The sequence below is a fragment of the Triturus cristatus genome, chromosome 3_1 (assembly GCF_964204655.1).
Source record: "Triturus cristatus chromosome 3_1, aTriCri1.1, whole genome shotgun sequence".
Lineage (NCBI taxonomy): Eukaryota > Metazoa > Chordata > Amphibia > Caudata > Salamandridae > Triturus > Triturus cristatus.
In genome coordinates, this window is record NC_140583.1 from 914,141,299 (window position 1) to 914,158,733 (window position 17,435).

The following is a 17,435-nucleotide window of genomic DNA, read 5'->3' on the forward strand; positions in this document are numbered from 1 at the left end:
GATCGAGGCCGGTGCCGTCTCCAGCTTTATTGGTGGAGGATGTGGTCCCGGTGGGTTCACCACCCCCTGAATCGCTTTACTGCTCTCCAGAGCAGGTGCCAGCGGAGCATTGGCCTACTCAGCCTGCTGCTGGTTCTCTGTTAAGTGGTCGGTTTAGCTTGTGTCAATCACCTACTGATGACTTGCTCTCACCGTCTCGCGGGGCCACAGAGGCTAGTGGGACGTTTGTTAGGGCTGTTTGCAGGCCTGTAGACATTTTAGGGATGGAGCCCCTCAGTCTCTAGTCCTTCGGAGCCTTTGCTGGATATTCTCCACCAGGGCGCGGGGAACATGGAACCATTGTTACCTTTTGCGGAGTCATTGTTTGACATCCTTCTCGGGACGTGGGCATGGCCCTCCTCGGGGGACCCCGTGGATCGTGCTGTGGCACATCGCCATCGGCTGGCTCCCAATGACCCCGCCTGTTTGACCCTCCATCCTGGAGCTGGAGGACTTGTGCTTCAGGTAGCTTTCTCTGTCGCTCCTGTTTCGTTGCATCCTCCCACTCGGGAGTCTCGGTGGTTGAAGTCATATGGCCGCGATGTGTTTGCATCCGCCAGCTCGGGACTCTGGTCCCTCAACACGTTGTGTGTATTTGCTCAGGCTACATTTGCCCTTTGGGATGCTGTTGAACGGCTTCTCCACTCCTTGACGAAGAACTCTTGTGCCGATCTGGCCCGCCTAATCAGTGATGGTCATGATGTGGCACACTTTTCAATTCGGTCTGCCATGGACTCCATGGGTCGTGCTATGGCTGGTCAGTTGCCATACGCCGCCACGCGTGGTTGTGCGATGGCATTGTCCCAGAGCATGTTCAGGAGCGGCTTAGAGATGTACCATTTGATGGGGTCACTCTTTTTGATGCCCATGCTGATTCGGAGGTCAGGCGCCTCCTCTGTGTCTTCCTCGGTTTTAATCCTCGTGGAGGATTTTGGGTTTCGTGACGTCCCTTTCTTTTCTGTTACCCGTTGTGGGCTGCAGATGCTCTGGGTTGTGTGGCTGCTCAGCCGTCTTGTTTACTTATTCTGATACAGCTGGTTAAGCTGTGTTTGCCTCTGCCTACGAGCTTGTCTCAAGAGGGACCCTTTTGTAGGGTTGTGCCTTACCCTATGTGGGGTATTTGTTGGCAATCATATTGGTACTCTTTCTTGATGCAAGCTGACTCTTCCTACTGTTGTAGGATGTCTGCTCTGGTGAGATCCATGGAATTGGTTTCAATTGGTTGTCTACAGTTGGTCCGTAATACATCCTCGCCTCCGTAAGGGGTTTTGTCAACCTGGTGTGTTCCTACATCCTCGCTGTGCACGTCTTGCCTGTCTATCGGTGGATATGCGCCTCGGGGGAGGGGAGGAGGGGACGGGCAGGTCTTCTCTGGCACGTTCTCCGGTTCCTTGTTTCTTGCAGGACACGGGGTCCAGTTTGTCCCTTCCTGTCCTGTGCATATTCCTAGTTCTCAAGGAGTGGCTCTTGTCTATGCCTTTCTGCCACTGGATCTGTGCTCCACCCCTGAGGTTTTTCTGGGTGTGAGTTCTTACTCCCATTCTGGCGCATGTGCTTCTTTAGGTAGCATTACTGTGTGTATTCTTCTCGACGTTCTCCCTTTTGGTAGACGGTGTCGGTCTTTGGCAGTGTATACTTTTGGCGCCAGGCTTCTGTCTGTGCCTTCTCTCTGTCCTTTATGGGCAGTCTTGTGGTCTGTTTCCGCCTGTCTCCCAGGAGACCAGGATTCTTCTTCCTCGGGAACCTGTTATTTTTTCTGCATTCTTACCTGTTATGCAGCACACCGTTGCAGTGGTACCGCTTGCATGACTCCCCTATTTAGGATTTAGTCACTCCACGTACGTGTGTCGACATTCCTGCCTCTTTGTGTGTATATCGTGGATTCTACATGCCACTGGGGTGCTCGCTTACTAGGTCTTTTTGCCTTAGTGTCAGACATGCTTGCTTACTCTGTCCTTCGGGATAGTGCCTCTATGTGTTCATAGCTTTGCAGGTTATCCACTCACAGTGGTGCCTTTTAATTTGTTTGGCTGCATGCCTACCTCCTGAGCTTTTGCTCAATGGTGGCTCCTCTGTCTCTGTTGGCACTAGGCTCTTGGCTCGGCCCTGCCACTGTGGTCACATGTCCTAGGGAGTACACAATAAGGTGTATTTTTCTTACACCCACGGGCCTCATGCTGCGGCTCCTGTTCTTGGGCAGACAGTCTTCCGACTGTCCCCTGTTTCTTGTGGCTTCCACTCTGGTGTGTGTTCAGGCGGTATGCTCTACCGTTGTCTTGTTGTTTTGACCCTTGGACCTTCGTTCCTCTTGGATTATAGGGATCGGTTCTGGGATCCTTCTTTGAAGGTCTCACTGCATTGTTTCTTACATTAGCACAGAACTTTCTAGTTCTGCTTTCCTTTCATCTGTGTCTGGGCGACAGAGGTCTCACACTGTCCCTCGTCGGATTTGGTGTCTTTACCGTCCCTTGTTCATGCTCTTTAAGGTGGGTCATGGGTCTGATGTCCTGGCATTGCGGTTTCCACCGTATTTCGTCAGCAGTTGACAAATATGCTCTCCTGGAACTTGGTGGTTGTTTCGCAGACCCTCCTATAGCGTATGGCTTTGGTATCTATTCTAAGTTAAGGAATCTGCGGCTAGATGTCTCTATCGGATGGAAGAGTTGCTTACCTTCGGTAACGATATATCTGGTAGAGACGCAGTCTAGCCGCAGATTCCTTAACGCCCGCCCATCCTCCCCGCTCTGCGAAGGCCTTTTCATATGGTGATTTTCCACCTAGCCCCCACCTTTCTGATGGCCTTGGTCTTCCGGAGGTGTGCTCTCGCAACTCTCTCTGGGGTAGGGTGTGTTCTCCTTCGTGGGGCCCTTCGACCTCCCCTCCGTCCTGGTGTTTGGTTGGTGACGTGTTCTCGCACCTTCCTTTGGCGCAGGGGGTGTTGTTCGGCTTTCGTGCCCTTTGGCTCTCCACTCCGTCCACGTTTGTAGGTGTTTAAAGTCTTACTTTTCACTGCCTTCTCATGTTGTTCCACCTGTGTTCTTCATGTGTGCAGTTATTCTGTTTTTTATTCCCTCCCACCACCCACGCCTGTGCCTCCTTTCTATGGCAGTTGGTTAGGTTGGGTTCTCTTTGGTGCTACAGTTTTTCAATCTCTGGAGGGTGTGTGTAGTGAACTTTCCAGTGGTCGTTCACTTCTAGTCACTTGTCTTGCAACATGTTGCTTCGATATTGTGGTTCTTTTAATTTCTCTCCTGTGGTGACCAGCTGTGCCTGTCTGGTCATATCTTTTGTGCCGCAGCCGTTGTCCCCCCCCTCGAGGTGGGGCTCGACTTGGCAATTTGTTGGGCCCTTGCTTGCAGTAAGTGCTCTAGGAGCTCCCTTCAGTCCCTCTGGGTACTGGGTGCTTTTTCTACTTCCTATTGTTTCACATCCAGATTATTTGACTCTCATTTTCATGTTACTTATCGTTGCTTTTCAACGATGTTGCTCTTTTTTAACACACACTGTTCCTATGCTATCGCAGTTTTTTGCATGGCTCCGCGTTGTGGCGTGTAAAAGTTTCCTGTAGAAAACTGACGTCGGTACGCCGGGAGTGGCTTATATGGCTCCATTGACGTCACTTCCGTGGACCACGCCAGGACGGAGCCGGGCTACTCCACCTCCCGGCATGCAGAGGTATTGCTGGGGAAAAAAGATTTTCCGGATTCAGTCTGACGCCTGGGGAGATATTCTAAGTTATGGAATCTGCGGCTAGACTGTGTCTCTACCAGATATATCGTTACTGAAGGTAAGTTACTCTTCCTTTGAAACCTTAATAACAAATCTTTGAAAGTGTTGAAGTACACTTTATAGTAAGTTTCCTTAGAAGGATGGTTACTTCACTTTGTATAGCATTCACTACCATTTGGTTGGTCTTTAGGCACTAATAACCGGTTATTCGTTATCCAACTCAGTTATACCCATTTTATAATTCTCAGAAGGATGAAAGATTGTGTGGAACCTTTGGAATTTCACGCAATTTCTTTCAGGTTACACATTGATCTCTATAATGAATGCATTAGTCCATTGAGCTATCTTAAATGCCCTTCTGCTACACACCATCAGAAGGAGATGCCTCTACTGGGTAGGTGGGCCTTTTGTGGTTTTTGGTGGTGCTTAGATTCAAACCACTCTGACGCAATGGTGTGTGCAGGCAGCGCGTTTCGAGGTAACAAGCTGGAGCAGCTTTATGTGACATGTTTAAATGTGTGGGTCATGCTAATGTAGGCCATCTAAGCACCGGAAACGGATGTATTCGCAAAGTGTGTCAGTGCAATATTAACTTGGATTGCATGCCAATCACGTGCAGCAAAGCCGACTTTGAAAGATTCAAACGTCAATTCTGAAGTCAAACCTAGCATCACTATTCACATCCAATTTCTGTAACAATGCCTCATTTCAATGTAATTTTGTTAATTAAGTCTTATTAATATTAAAATGTAAAGCTGTTTCTGTACATGTGCCAATCAAACATTTAGATTTGCCTTTGTCTTTTAGGCTTCTCACCTATACCTGCAGTTTGCAGTTTTTTTTGTAGTTGTAAATACGTTGCTATTTGACCTCCCTCATCTCTGTGCACCATGAAAAGTCACATCACTAGTACCAGATAAATAATGCTATTTTCTGTCACAATATTTGGATAAGGTGACTCCTTCCCCAAGCAGTATGTTTGCAAAGCCCATAGGTTCAGCACTACAGTATTTGCACTTCCAGGCAGCATGTAGGTTAACGTATTGGTGAGACTACATGTTTCATCAATTCTTTGTTATTATATAGAATGTTTTTCATGCATATGACTTTCAATGGGCAACAATGAGGTTTGGATCGACTAATCTTCTTCTTGCTTGTAGGGGGCGGTATTAACTCCCTCCATGGATCACACCATGTCGCTACAGCCGACCTCCATGATGAGCCCTCTGGCGCAGCAGATGAGTCACCTTTCACTAGGCAGCACCGGAACAGTAAGTCTACTCTAACTATCTAAAGACATACATAAGTGCTTGTAAAAGTGCACAGAATAGTTCTCTTACTTGAACAACCATAAATTGTCTTACCAGATTTGCCTAAACAGTTGATGGACAAAGGGGTTGGTGAATAGGCTCCATTACATGAGTGAGTCTTTCCGATACTAGCTTTCCAGATCAGGTTAATGTCCGGAAAGGCAGAACTTAGTTCAAGATGTGAGGAAAACCTTGCACTGGCTTTGAAAAATGTGTAATTCATTATTCATTATTATTTGGCAAAGTCCGACTGCTGGAGTTCATGCAGTTCCATTTTATGCTATCAATCTTGTTTGTTTTATATCTAATTACGAGACTTATTTGACAAAGTTGTGAGCAATATGCTCTAGAGATCTCCTTGTGGAATGTGGTGCTTTGTGAGTATTTTAGTGTACTGAGTGTACCTTGAAACCACAGTCAATTCAGATCATGTGATCCAGCATTTTTAGCGATGATGAACTCATAAGCAAGTCAGATTGTGATCTCCTTATTGTTTTTTTGTTTATTTAGCATATTTGATAATACATCGAAAAGTACAACAATCAAAAAAGCCCTCCCCTCCAACTCGGAGAATAAATTGAATTATGAAGCCTTAATGGAGTAGTATGAGAGTTTGGGGAGATACGTTTTTTCGGTGGGTGGGCTAAAGTACCTTGTGTGTGTGTGTGTGTGTGTGTGTGTGCGTGTTTGCGCACGGACAAATGTTTACGAACCTTGGTCTTAAATTACTTATGTTAAGGAATCTTTAGAGATTATTATTCCTTCATGCTGAAATAGGGTGATGTGTCCTTAAGCCATTTGGCCAATTTAGCTGAAAAGCACAAAATCAGAAATTCAACCTCAAATTGAAGATTCAAGCAAAAGGAATGCTCCAAAAAAAATTACCAAGAAGGTACCTGCACCAAGACATCTACCTTCTCACTACACTTCAGAGGCGGATTTACAGCAGAAGATCATCATATGGAGGTGTTGAGTATGGATGGTGCAAATCTTCACCACAGAAAGTCTCCTGCTGCTAAACTGTTATCCATAGAGTTGCCGCTCAACATGGAGTAACCAAGCAAACCGAGCAAGATGAGTTTCTTATTCTAACTGCATAGAGAAGACAAACAAGTGCTAACGACCAGATCCACTAAAGAGAACTTCAAAGGCCCATTAAATCAAGAGTAATTAAACCAGAGGACAAAAGTACTTTTAATGCGCATCAACAGGACCCAGATCCCGATGTTTTCCATACAGCTGAGAAGCGTTCCCTTTCATAAGCTACTTCGGGTGGTAAGGAGACCACGTGCTTAGATGCTGCATGGAAGAGAGCAGCTGCTGGGACTTCTGTGACTGCCCAACTTCCAGGCTTTGCTTAATCAGTATGACCAACATCAGTGGACAGATATTGCAGACGTCATACGACACATTCCAGAAACACACCTAAAGAGATTCTCAAGCCATAATCAAAGAAGGAGTAGCAATTTTAAATGCGGGCCTCAGATGGTCTCTAGACAGTGTGGACATGTCCTGCAGTCTGAATAACACTACCTTACTACTCAGGAGACCGGTGTAGCCATGTATTTCATACGAGGGGTGCTATCGCACCCGTCAGTCATGCCTTTTGAGCAGGACCATGTTTGAGAAGTTGAAAAGGCAAGAAAACAGCAACATTGACAGTGTTTAGCAACATCAATGGTAACTCCAAATCCAGTACCATTGGTCCCTATAGAAGAAGGTTGTCTGCCTAAACAAGTCCATACATTTTCCCTTTAACTTCAAGACACCCATTGAGATGCAATTAGGGTTTTGCAGCATGAATCCTTTTTGGAGTCACATGTTTAAAATTATTCCGCCATCCAGTGGTTGTGTCCCAAACTCTCCTCTTATGTAGTAGTCTCTTTTCTCTTTCCCCTCTTTTTTGTTGGTAGTGGTGGTGTTGTTGGGTGTCAACATTTGTCACGATTTGGTGCTTAGCTCAGCCTCTCCTGACTTCAGACGCCCTCCCCGGAAATCTCCACGCATGGTCACCATCTTCAGATTCTTTTTGCCTGCCATTGGGTCTGGAAGCATCTCTGAAGCTCTCCAATCATTAAAAGGAAGAAAGATAACGGGGGATCATTGAGAATGATCGAAGACCAAGGAAGATAATTGCTACAGCAGAAGGGAGGGAGTCTCATCCAGAGAGTTCCACCGACTTCCACCAAAAAATAAGTGGACTGTGCATTGAGCGAAGCATGGAGAATGCGTGGACAGGGACCCCCTGCTCTGTGTTAGATGGAGAACCCACCTCTCCGTTTCTGCACAGAGAGCCACCTCAAGTTTGCCCAGAGGGGTAACCACTAGGTTTTAATCTGTCTGCCAAGAGACCACAAGACCAACATGAGCGAGGCCTGCGCAGAATTCAAACCGAAAACACTGAGGGCACGAGAAAAGCATAGGCAGGTGCACTACGCCATGCAGTGGCAGAAGGAAACCCAATCATTGAGAAACCTCGGGCTAACCTAACGAGGAGTGCAATGCCATCAAAGGAAAGTGCTTGAACTCCAAAAAAGGTATCGTCAAGCGGGAACACAAGAAAAAGAAAGCGAGGCATACTCTGGTAGCGCAGAAAAAGATGGGAGTGGTTGAGCCGAGAACTTTGGACTTTAGAACACAAAAGACTTCCCAGGCACTGAACATTTCGCCAACCAAAGGCAAACGGGACAAAAAGAGCCCCTCTGGTTCCAATCAAAGGCCTCTACAGGTGATTGAGCCGAAAACTTCGACGGCAAAGAAAAGATCGATGACCGCACTTGATGCCGAAGAATGCGCTTTTGAGATTGAGCGAAGGAAAAGATGGCTTAAGGCCAAATGTCTGCAATCCTTCAAAAAAGAAGGACTTTGACGCCTCCTTTATGCTTAATTACTACATGGTCTGGGGCTCACTGCAATGTGAAAAAAAATCATACACCCAAAAGTCCTAGATTCAACCTTTTTAGAGCACCAAAAAGTAATTTGAGGTAATATCTCCCGTAGTAGAGTAAGTTGCACGATTGCCGTTTCAGAGTTTGACCCATCTTTACCAGGCATTACGATATCTGGCAGTCAGAAAGACCATGAATTTTCTGCAGATTATTGCATCCTGCTTTGCTTTAGTACCCAGTGGAAGGCTACAAATTTGCTCACCTGAGGATAGTTACTGAGTCAGTGGTCTCGAGTAACAGTGTCATTGGAGCATTAAGTGCTGTTACAGCTAAGGAAAAGCAAGCCTAAAGTTCAGTGGTGGGACAAATTCAATCTTTTGCTGGGAATACCTGTCATGGACTTAAAGACAAAGGTGTCTATTGTAACAGACGTGTCTATTCCGGGATGGAGTGGACAAATATTAGTATTGACAGTCCAAGACCAACACATCAGTTTGTTGGAGTGACAGTAGTCGAACCACTACTCAAGGCTTTCCAATGAGAGCTTTCACAACAGGTTGTGCTGGTTCGCTCTGACATGACAGGTATACATTACAAAAAAAACTGTGGTGCAACTCTTCCATCTGCTGTTCAAATAAGCACCGTGAATTTGGCATTGGGCTTGAGCAAATCACATATACTTATAAAAGAATGTCTGCCTAGAAGGACAATGATTTTCAGGTCTCTTGAGTAGAATTCATCAGAATATCCACAAGTGGACAATCTGGATCAATGTCCAGCGGTACTTCATCCAGGGTTTTAGGTGGGGGTGCCACAAGTAGGCCTGTAACTAGCTCAACAAACAGAACATGCCAACTTTGCAGCTCTATATGTCCATACCCACAATCACCAGCTTACGCCCTGGAGATAGATAGGCGAGGAACATTTGCTTATGCTTTTCCTTCTCTGTCTCGGATACCATATTTAATACGGAAGATGTGCCAGACTCGAGTGGTAATTTTACTTGTAGCCCAAACATGAGCACATTAATCATGCTGTTTTTAGGTGCTTGATATGTTTATAAATCCGTTACACAACCAGTCACTCCTTCTGACTTAAGTCAATAAGAGTGTTTTATATCCAATTCTACGATCCTTAAGTCTAGCAATTTGGCACCTGATGTCTGCTTCAGTTTAATTTATATCTGCCTTCAGAATTCATGCCTAACCTATGGACTGGAAAGTGGAAAAGATTTGTCAATTACTGTGTCAATGTACATATGAGAACTACTCGAGCATCACTACAAGAGATTATTAAATAACCATTATGCTTAAAATGTTTCCATCCGAGTCAAGGAAACAGCTAAGTACCAGTAACCCTCAGTTTGGGGTTTGCAGTGTGTTGTAGAATCACATGTTGGACACTCCAACCATTTAGTTTTGTACTTGGAATATTACAATTGGCTTTTCTCTGAAATCTGAGTTTGTTTTATGCATGCCGTGCTACTCGTGATCATGTCTCCTGAAAATCACAATGTACAGGAACACAGATATCTTAGATTTTATTTGTCACACTCCAGAAAAGTCACACTGCTAATAATACCACGTACGGTGGGCTTTTGGGTTGCCCATTTGCTCATTATTGGGTGGCTTTTTTTGTTGGTCTCCATTCTCTGCTCTTTCTTTAATTGCTTTCCTCCAAATTCTTGTGTTAGTTCCACCACTGCATCATTTCTTCTTACCCTCACTTTTGATTGGCTATGTAGTATCTTTCCACCGTTTACATCATGGAGCTAATTGTGTTTCATTTTATTTGTTGCTGTGGTTTATTTCTTTATTAGTAATCCATAGGAGTTCATGTCTTCCTTTCTTCTAGTAGACTTACTCTTTCTCCCTCTCCCCTTCCTACTGAGGAAATGTTTTAATGCTTTCATAGTGATCGCCACATTACATGACATACCCTAACATGGTGCAACATGACGACCATCTTGTATAGAATGTATACTTTCAAGCTGGATTTTGTGTTGCGTCATACAAGTCTATACTTTTGAGATGGCAGCTGCATCATGCCTTATCCCATCACGCAATGTGGTGGCCTTCTTGTACGTATAAAAAAAGTAGACTTTCAAGATGGCCAGTCACTACTGTTGTTTTGGCCAATGCTGGTGCATTTTAAAAGCATCCAACATAGGCAAAGTCAACCACAGCGTCCACCATAATGCCAAATGAGACTGATTGAATTTTCCATTGCTTGTTGAATGTTTAGAGCACAGTGATGAAGCATACAGATACCCAGTTCTTCCAGACCAGCCTATGGTACTAGTTCTTCTATTTCACCTAGAATAGTAAGTGCCAAACTAGTTGTCAGTCTCAGCCTCTGTCCTAGCTGCTCCAGCTACATCATCGGGTTGAAAGGTGTCCGGTGGATCAATCTCTCAGCCCCCCTCCCCCCCCCCCCCCCCCACTCCCCTACCCCCCTCATATAGATTGTCTGGGGCAGCTGGACTCCTATTCAAAGAGCGGTAACATGTCACCAGATGTTACTATTGTCAATGCTTTGAAAATGCTGCCCATTGATTGTCATCGATGCCCCTGCCGTAGAATGGGAGCATATTTCCTTTCTAGCCACAACAGTTACCTAACAAAAGCCAGCACAGCCCTGGAACCACAGGTGCTGCTGAAGCAAGCTCAGGAGATTTGGAGGAAAACTTTATCCTAGCTTGTCATCTCAGTTGTTTTATAATGTATATCATGTTACCAAGTACAGTACACTGCATATGTGAGGGAATTCCTGAGCTCCCTCTGTCATGGTGATTGTGGCTTCACTGAAGAGTACAGTATCATCCTGTCACATGGAGGAGGAAGAAGAAGAGGGGAAGTATCTGGAGGCATACGGGTAAGAAATTGTATACGTCCGCCAGTCTTTCCCTATGACAGGCCAGTGCGGCCAGATAAGGTTTCCATCTTTGACACCAGTTCACCTGATTCATCTTATTGTTCCTGACCTGAACCTAGGAAGAATTCATACTAACATTGGCCAACAAAGTCATGGATCAGAGACTCCTGATATCTCATTGATACAGCCTCCAGACCAAAAGCTCTGGGTCCGATTTAGGGTTTGACAGAAGGAGTAGTTTGTCAGGATGACAGAAGGCATTACCTCTGCCATCACAATGGTGGTACTTCTGCCACATTTAGAGATGACCCCCCAGCCCAGCGGTCATCTCTGTACCTTAAAAGGCGGCATCACAGTGGTTGCTTCCTATGAGTTGCTTCCAGGAGTTTTTCTCTAATGCCCCCAACACCTGGTGAGTTTTCTCTCCGAGTGTGGGGGTCATTATTGCTTTTTTCTGTCCCTCACACCCAGGTTTTTCCTGGGGGTGAAAGATGGGTAAAAAAAGACAAATAGACTGTCCATCCTCTAATGGCTCCTACACTGTCAGGCCATTGGAGGAAAGTTCTTCAGGTGCAGTTGTGGCTAAATAAAGGAATGCCACCCAAGGACCGCCAAGACCATCTTTTTTTACCATCTAGCTAAGGCCTTGCATTTTGTTTAAAATTGAGTCTTGCCGTTTCAAGCTCCTCTCTGGAGCCTCGTGTTCCTCAATAAGTGGAAGAGCTTCAGATAAAAGAAAACGTTTCAGTGACTTCCTTGCGAACCATGTACCCTCCTGTATACCATCTTTGGAGGCCCACTGCCCCGTCCGTGACAGGAAGGCATTCCCTCCTTTACTGCCATTGGACTGAAATAATCACGGCCGCATGAATCTTCACAGTGGTGAAGAATTACTATACTACACACCTACCAGTGCCTCCCCATCCATCCTGCCTCTGCCCCAGACAGGATACTAAGAATGTCTGCTAGGGGTGTGTACTTCTAGGAACAATCAAGATGGTCTCATACCAGAAACGAGGCAGGGATATTACTCCTACTATTTCCTTGTATGTAAAAAGGCAGGATTTCCCATCTTAGAGCTTTAAAACAAGACAGCTGGTTCCATATATCCATGTAGGTAGAACAGAAGAAGTACATCTGTTTCACATTGGAAAACAGGCGCTACCTGTACAGGGCACTCCATTTCAATCTCAGTGCCACCTCTTGAGCCTTTACAAGGATCCTAGCCACAGAAACAGACTTTTGGCGACAGTAGAAACTACATTATTATTTCATCAAGATAGTGTTGTGGGAGGTACTTTCTTCTTGCTTTCTTCCAAGAGGCTTGAGTTCATAGGTGCGAGGCCGGACTTCATCTTGGCAAAAGCATGTTCGAGGCATATGAGCTGCAGATTGTACACTTAGCATAGGTCGCCATCTGGTGTTGGGCCCGGATGTTTGCAGTTTGTTTTTCTTCTTGGACCGTCTTTGGAAGTCACGAGTTTGGTGACTCCTCCTTCGGTCCGTACTGCGCATGGGCTTCGGCTCCATCCTCAGATTGTTTTTTTCCGCCATCGGGCTCGGATGTGATACTTCGTGCTCCGGCTTCGAACTTCTACGGTTCCAGCCTCGACGGAAAATCCTCGATTCTTCGAGTTCCTTCATCTTCATCTCTCGAAGCGGCACTTTTTCCATCCCGTACATCGACACCGGCCTTCGGGCCCTCCGCGACTCCGGTCCCGGCCGATGGAAAGGACTCCGTTTAAAAAGTGCCCAAAATGTGGGTCTAAATTTCCCCACACCGACCTCCATCAGGTGTGTAACCTTTGCCTCTCTCCGGAACACGAGGCTCGAGACTGCCCCGCCTGCAAGTCTTTTCGATCGAAGAAAACGATCCGAGATCGAAGGGCTCGACGCACCATGGCGCACTCATCCTCGACAGCTCCACCGGACATCTTCGGAGACGACGCCGAAGCTTCGGGGCAGACACACACCGAACTGGGAGAAGACATCGTCAGCGCTTCCGAGGCCGACGACTCAGACCTGGAGGACGTAACACCAGGACAGCGGGCCGTGAGTACAATGCCCCCTCCCAGCCCCGCACCGAAAACCAAAGAGACTCCGGTTACTCCCTCGCCTGCCGGCCTGGGCAAAACCAAAACCAAAGCCTCGATCACCCCACCTTCGGGCCCGGTGTCGAAGCACTCAGTCTCACGGCAGCTCGGGATCGAGCCAGCCGACGCCCGGTGCCGATAAACACCACTCGGCACCGAAGCCTGCAAAATCCAGCTCGACTCCGAAACCACCGGTGCCGAAGCCTGGACACTCGGCGCCGACCAAACACAAACAGAAATCGGTCGGCACCGACGCTCCGGCGCCGAAACAGCATTCGACGCCGAAACACACGGAGACCTCCAAAAAGCATGGCGTACACAGAACATCGAAACCTCCGGTTCCGAAATCGCCGGTGCCGACAAACGACTCGGCGCCATTGGCTCTGTTTACACCAGACCCTTTACAAAAGACTTTGTCCAGAGATCCAAAGACTGGCCTTTTGACTGTGATTACTAAGAAGCGTCGCCTTGAGGCTCCGGCTCCTCCTCCTCCACCCAAAAAGAGGGACTCAGCTACTTCTCCCCTTAGAGTACCCTCCCCACTGCCACCCCCCCTCCCACCACCACCCCCTCCACCTTTACCTCACTACGATCCGGCCCCATCCCCAGATCCGGATGACGGGGACCCGGACAATGACCCAGGGGACGCCCCAATGGATTCCACTCCACCAGGGACCCCAGATCCATGGGAGGATTATAATAACCCTGATGTACCCAATGTACCTCAAGACGACCTATACCCATCAAGGCCGTCTCCTCCAGAGGACTCTTTAGGGTTTCACCATTTAGTGCAGAGAGCAGCACACTACCATGGGGTGGACATGCACACTGAACCAGTGGAAGAAGACTTCCTACTGGATACATTTGATTTACAAGATCGTTCCACTGCTATTTTACCCATGCTTAAGGGTGTCACCAAGCACGCTACAGAGGTATTCAAAGACCCTGTCAGAGCCAGAGTACTAAACCCTAGAATAGAGAAGAAGTACAAGGCGGCACCCACAGACCCTGCATACATCAAGGGCCCTGCTCCTCTAGATTCCCTAGTTGTCTCCACAGCTAGAAAGCGGGCTAACTCCCAATCCTCAGGAGATGCCCCACCACCAGACAAGGAATCTAAACTTCTGGACGCGTCTGGTAAACGCACCGCCTACCAGGCTGCAAACATGTGGCGCATTGCAAATACACAAGCACTGCTTGCGCGATATGATAGAGCACACTATGATGAATTAGAGGCTCTTATGCAGCACCTTCCAGAGAAATACAAACGTCAAGCTCATGACCTGATACAGGAGGGCAAACTAATCACAAACACCTCCATTAAGTGTGCCCTCGATGCAGCAGACACTGCTTCTAGAGCCATAAACACCAGTGTCCTGCTTCGCCGCCATGCCTGGCTCAGGATATCAGGGTTCAAGCCTGAGGTCCAGACATCAATACTTAATCACACCTTTGACCAGCAAACACTCTTTGGCCCAAAGGTAGACGAAGCGCTCGAAAAAAATGAAGAAAGATACAGACACAGCGAAGTCTATGGGAGCGCTCCAGACCCAAGCCTCTAAGCGTTCCTTTCGACGCTCGTCCTTTCGTGGCACAGGTAGAGGCTCCTCCACCGATAATGCCTCTACCTCCTACAAATCCCCTCCTCAAAATACCTTTTCAAAGGGCAACCAAAGAGGTGGTTACAGAGGCAACAACAATAAGGGCAGGGGCAAAACCAACAATACCCGTTCTGCCACCCCACCCGCACAATGACTCCCCTTCGCTCCCCCCAGACCATTCCACTCCGGTCGGGGGCAGACTACAAGATTTTATCCACGTATGGGAGTCCATAACATCGGACAAATGGGTGACCCAAATCATTCGGTCAGGGTACTGCCTCGAGCTAACATCTACCCCACCCAATATCCCACCAAGGCACCGTCCAATGTCCCAAGAGCATTCCACACTGCTCAAACAAGAGGTACTCTCGCTCCTCCAGAAACACGCCATAGAGCAGGTACCCGGCAATCAACGAAATCTAGGGGTCTACTCCCTATATTTCTTAATCCCAAAGAAAGACGAGACCCTCAGACCCATTCTGGATCTCCGGCCTCTAAATGCCTACATACATTCAGACCACTTTCACATGGTCACCTTACAACAAGTCCTCCCACTCCTCTGCCAGGGAGACTTTCTCACAACACTGGATCTGAAAGACGCGTACTTTCACATTCCAATACACCCCTCTCACAGAAAATACCTCAGGTTCGTGGTGGACGGGCAACATTACCAATTCAAGGTTCTCCCCTTCGGGGTCACCACTGCACCACGGGTGTTTACCAAATGCCTAGCAGTAGTAGCAGCACACCTCAGACGTCAACATATTCACGTCTTCCCTTACTTAGACGACTGGCTCATAAAAGCCGCGTCCTACCACCAATGCGTGCAACATACAAACAGCACCATCCAACTGCTTCATCAGCTAGGCTTCACGGTGAACTACCAAAAGTCCCACCTCATACCATCTCACACAAAGCAATATCTCGGGGCCACCATAGACACCTCAAAAGGTATTGCCTATCCAAACTCAGCCAGAATCACAAGCATTCTAGCCTTACGCAAAATATTCCTTCCTCAACACTCTCTACCAGCAAGAGTGTTTATGAAGCTCATAGGGATGATGGCGTCTTGCATCTTCATAGTGCCCCATGCAAGACTCCACATGCGTCCACTTCAGGAGTGCCTAGCACAACAGTGGAACCAGGCCCAGGGTCAGCTGACGGATCTGGTGTTGGTGGACGGCCGCACACATCACTCTCTGCAGTGGTGGAACACCACAAACCTTTCCAAGGGACGGCCGTTCCTGGACCCGGTTCCCCAAGTGACTCTAACAGCGGACGCATCGCTCTCCGGCTGGGGAGCGCACCTCTTACACCTCACAATGCAAGGTCTATGGACGCCACAGCAAAAATCGCTCCACATCAACCATCTGGAGCTCTTGGCGATCTTTCTAGCCCTAAAATCTTTCCAAAAGCAGATTTCAGGCAAAGCAGTCCTCATTCGCACAGACAACATGACTGCGATGTATTATATACAGAAACAGGGGGGGACACACTCTCCCCAGCTCTCCCGCTTAGCCCAGAGCATATGGAGATGGGCAATTCCCCAAAACATTTTTCTCCTGGCACAACATGTTCCAGGCGTACAAAACACCATAGCAGATCTGCTCAGCAGACAGACTCAACAACTACACGAATGGGAACTGCATCCACAAGTTCTTCACCCATTCTTCCAACAGTGGGGGCATCCTCAAATAGACCTCTTCGCCACCCACGAAAACAAAAAATGCCCAAGCTTCGCCGCCAGATACCCACACCCATTGTCCAAGGGCAATGCGATATGGATGAACTGGTCAGGCAGATTTGCATACGCCTTTCCACCTCTCCCGCTAATTCCATTAGTGGTCAGGAAACTACAACAGCACTCCCTCACACTCATTCTGGTAGCTCCGACGTGGGCCAGACAGCCGTGGTACACCACGCTACTACAACTATCAGTGGTACCACATCAAAAACTGCACCTTTCCCCATGCCTCCTAACCCAGAACCATGGAGAAATCAGGCACCCGGACCCAGCTCAGCTCAACCTGGCGATCTGGCTCCTGAAATCTTAGAATTCGGGTACCTTAACCTTCCCCCTGATTGCATGAACATCATCATGGAAGCCAGACGTCCTACCACTAGAGCATGCTATGCCGCAAAGTGGAAAAGATTTGTAATGTACTGCCGTAACAATACAATCAACCCTCTAGATGCATCCATACAACACATCATATGCTATCTGCTCCATCTTCACAGGTGTAACCTGGCGTATTCATCCATACGCCTACACCTAGCAGCGATCGCTGCCTATCTACAAAACAGACAGCGTTTGTCACTCTTCAGAGTGCCCGCTATTAAAGCCTTCATGGAAGGCCTTAAACGAGTAATTCCTCCCAGGGCACCACCCTCCCCTGTATGGAATCTAAATTTGGTCCTTACACGACTAATGGGTCCGCCCTTCGAACCAATGCACAAATGTGAGCTACAATTTCTCACCTGGAAAACAGCTTTCCTTGTAGCTATCACTTCCCTTAGAAGGGTTGGTGAAATACAAGCGTTCACCATACAGGAACCTTACATACAAATGCATCACAGCAAGGTCATACTTCGAACTAATCCGAAGTTCCTGCCCAAAGTCATTACCCCCTTCCACCTCAATCAATCAGTGGAATTACCTGTCTTCTTTTCGCAACCCCAATCTGTTGCGGAAAGGGCCTTACACACACTAGATGTGAAAAGAGCGTTGCTATATTACATACAAAGAACGCAACCCTTCAGGAAGACCAAACAGTTGTTCGTTTCCTTTTCTCCACCACATAAAGGCAACCCCATCTCAAAATCAGGGATAGCTAGGTGGATTGTAAAATGCATACAAATTTGCTATCAGAAGGCAAAGAGAACATTATCTGTTCCCCCTAA

General features: G+C 47.3%; 1 protein-coding gene across 9 annotated transcripts in view; it reads left to right on the top strand.

Moving 5' to 3' along the window:
* RBMS1 (RNA binding motif single stranded interacting protein 1) overlaps positions 1-17,435 on the top strand; it is a 592,904-nt gene that overhangs the window by 563,879 nt on the left and 11,590 nt on the right. For all 9 annotated transcript variants that reach the window (XM_085645456.1, XM_085645455.1, XM_085645453.1 and 6 more), the window contains exon 11: positions 4,929-5,039. In XM_085645456.1, the coding sequence (XP_085501582.1) occupies positions 4,929-5,039 (111 nt within the window). The remainder of the gene's footprint in view (positions 1-4,928; positions 5,040-17,435) is intronic.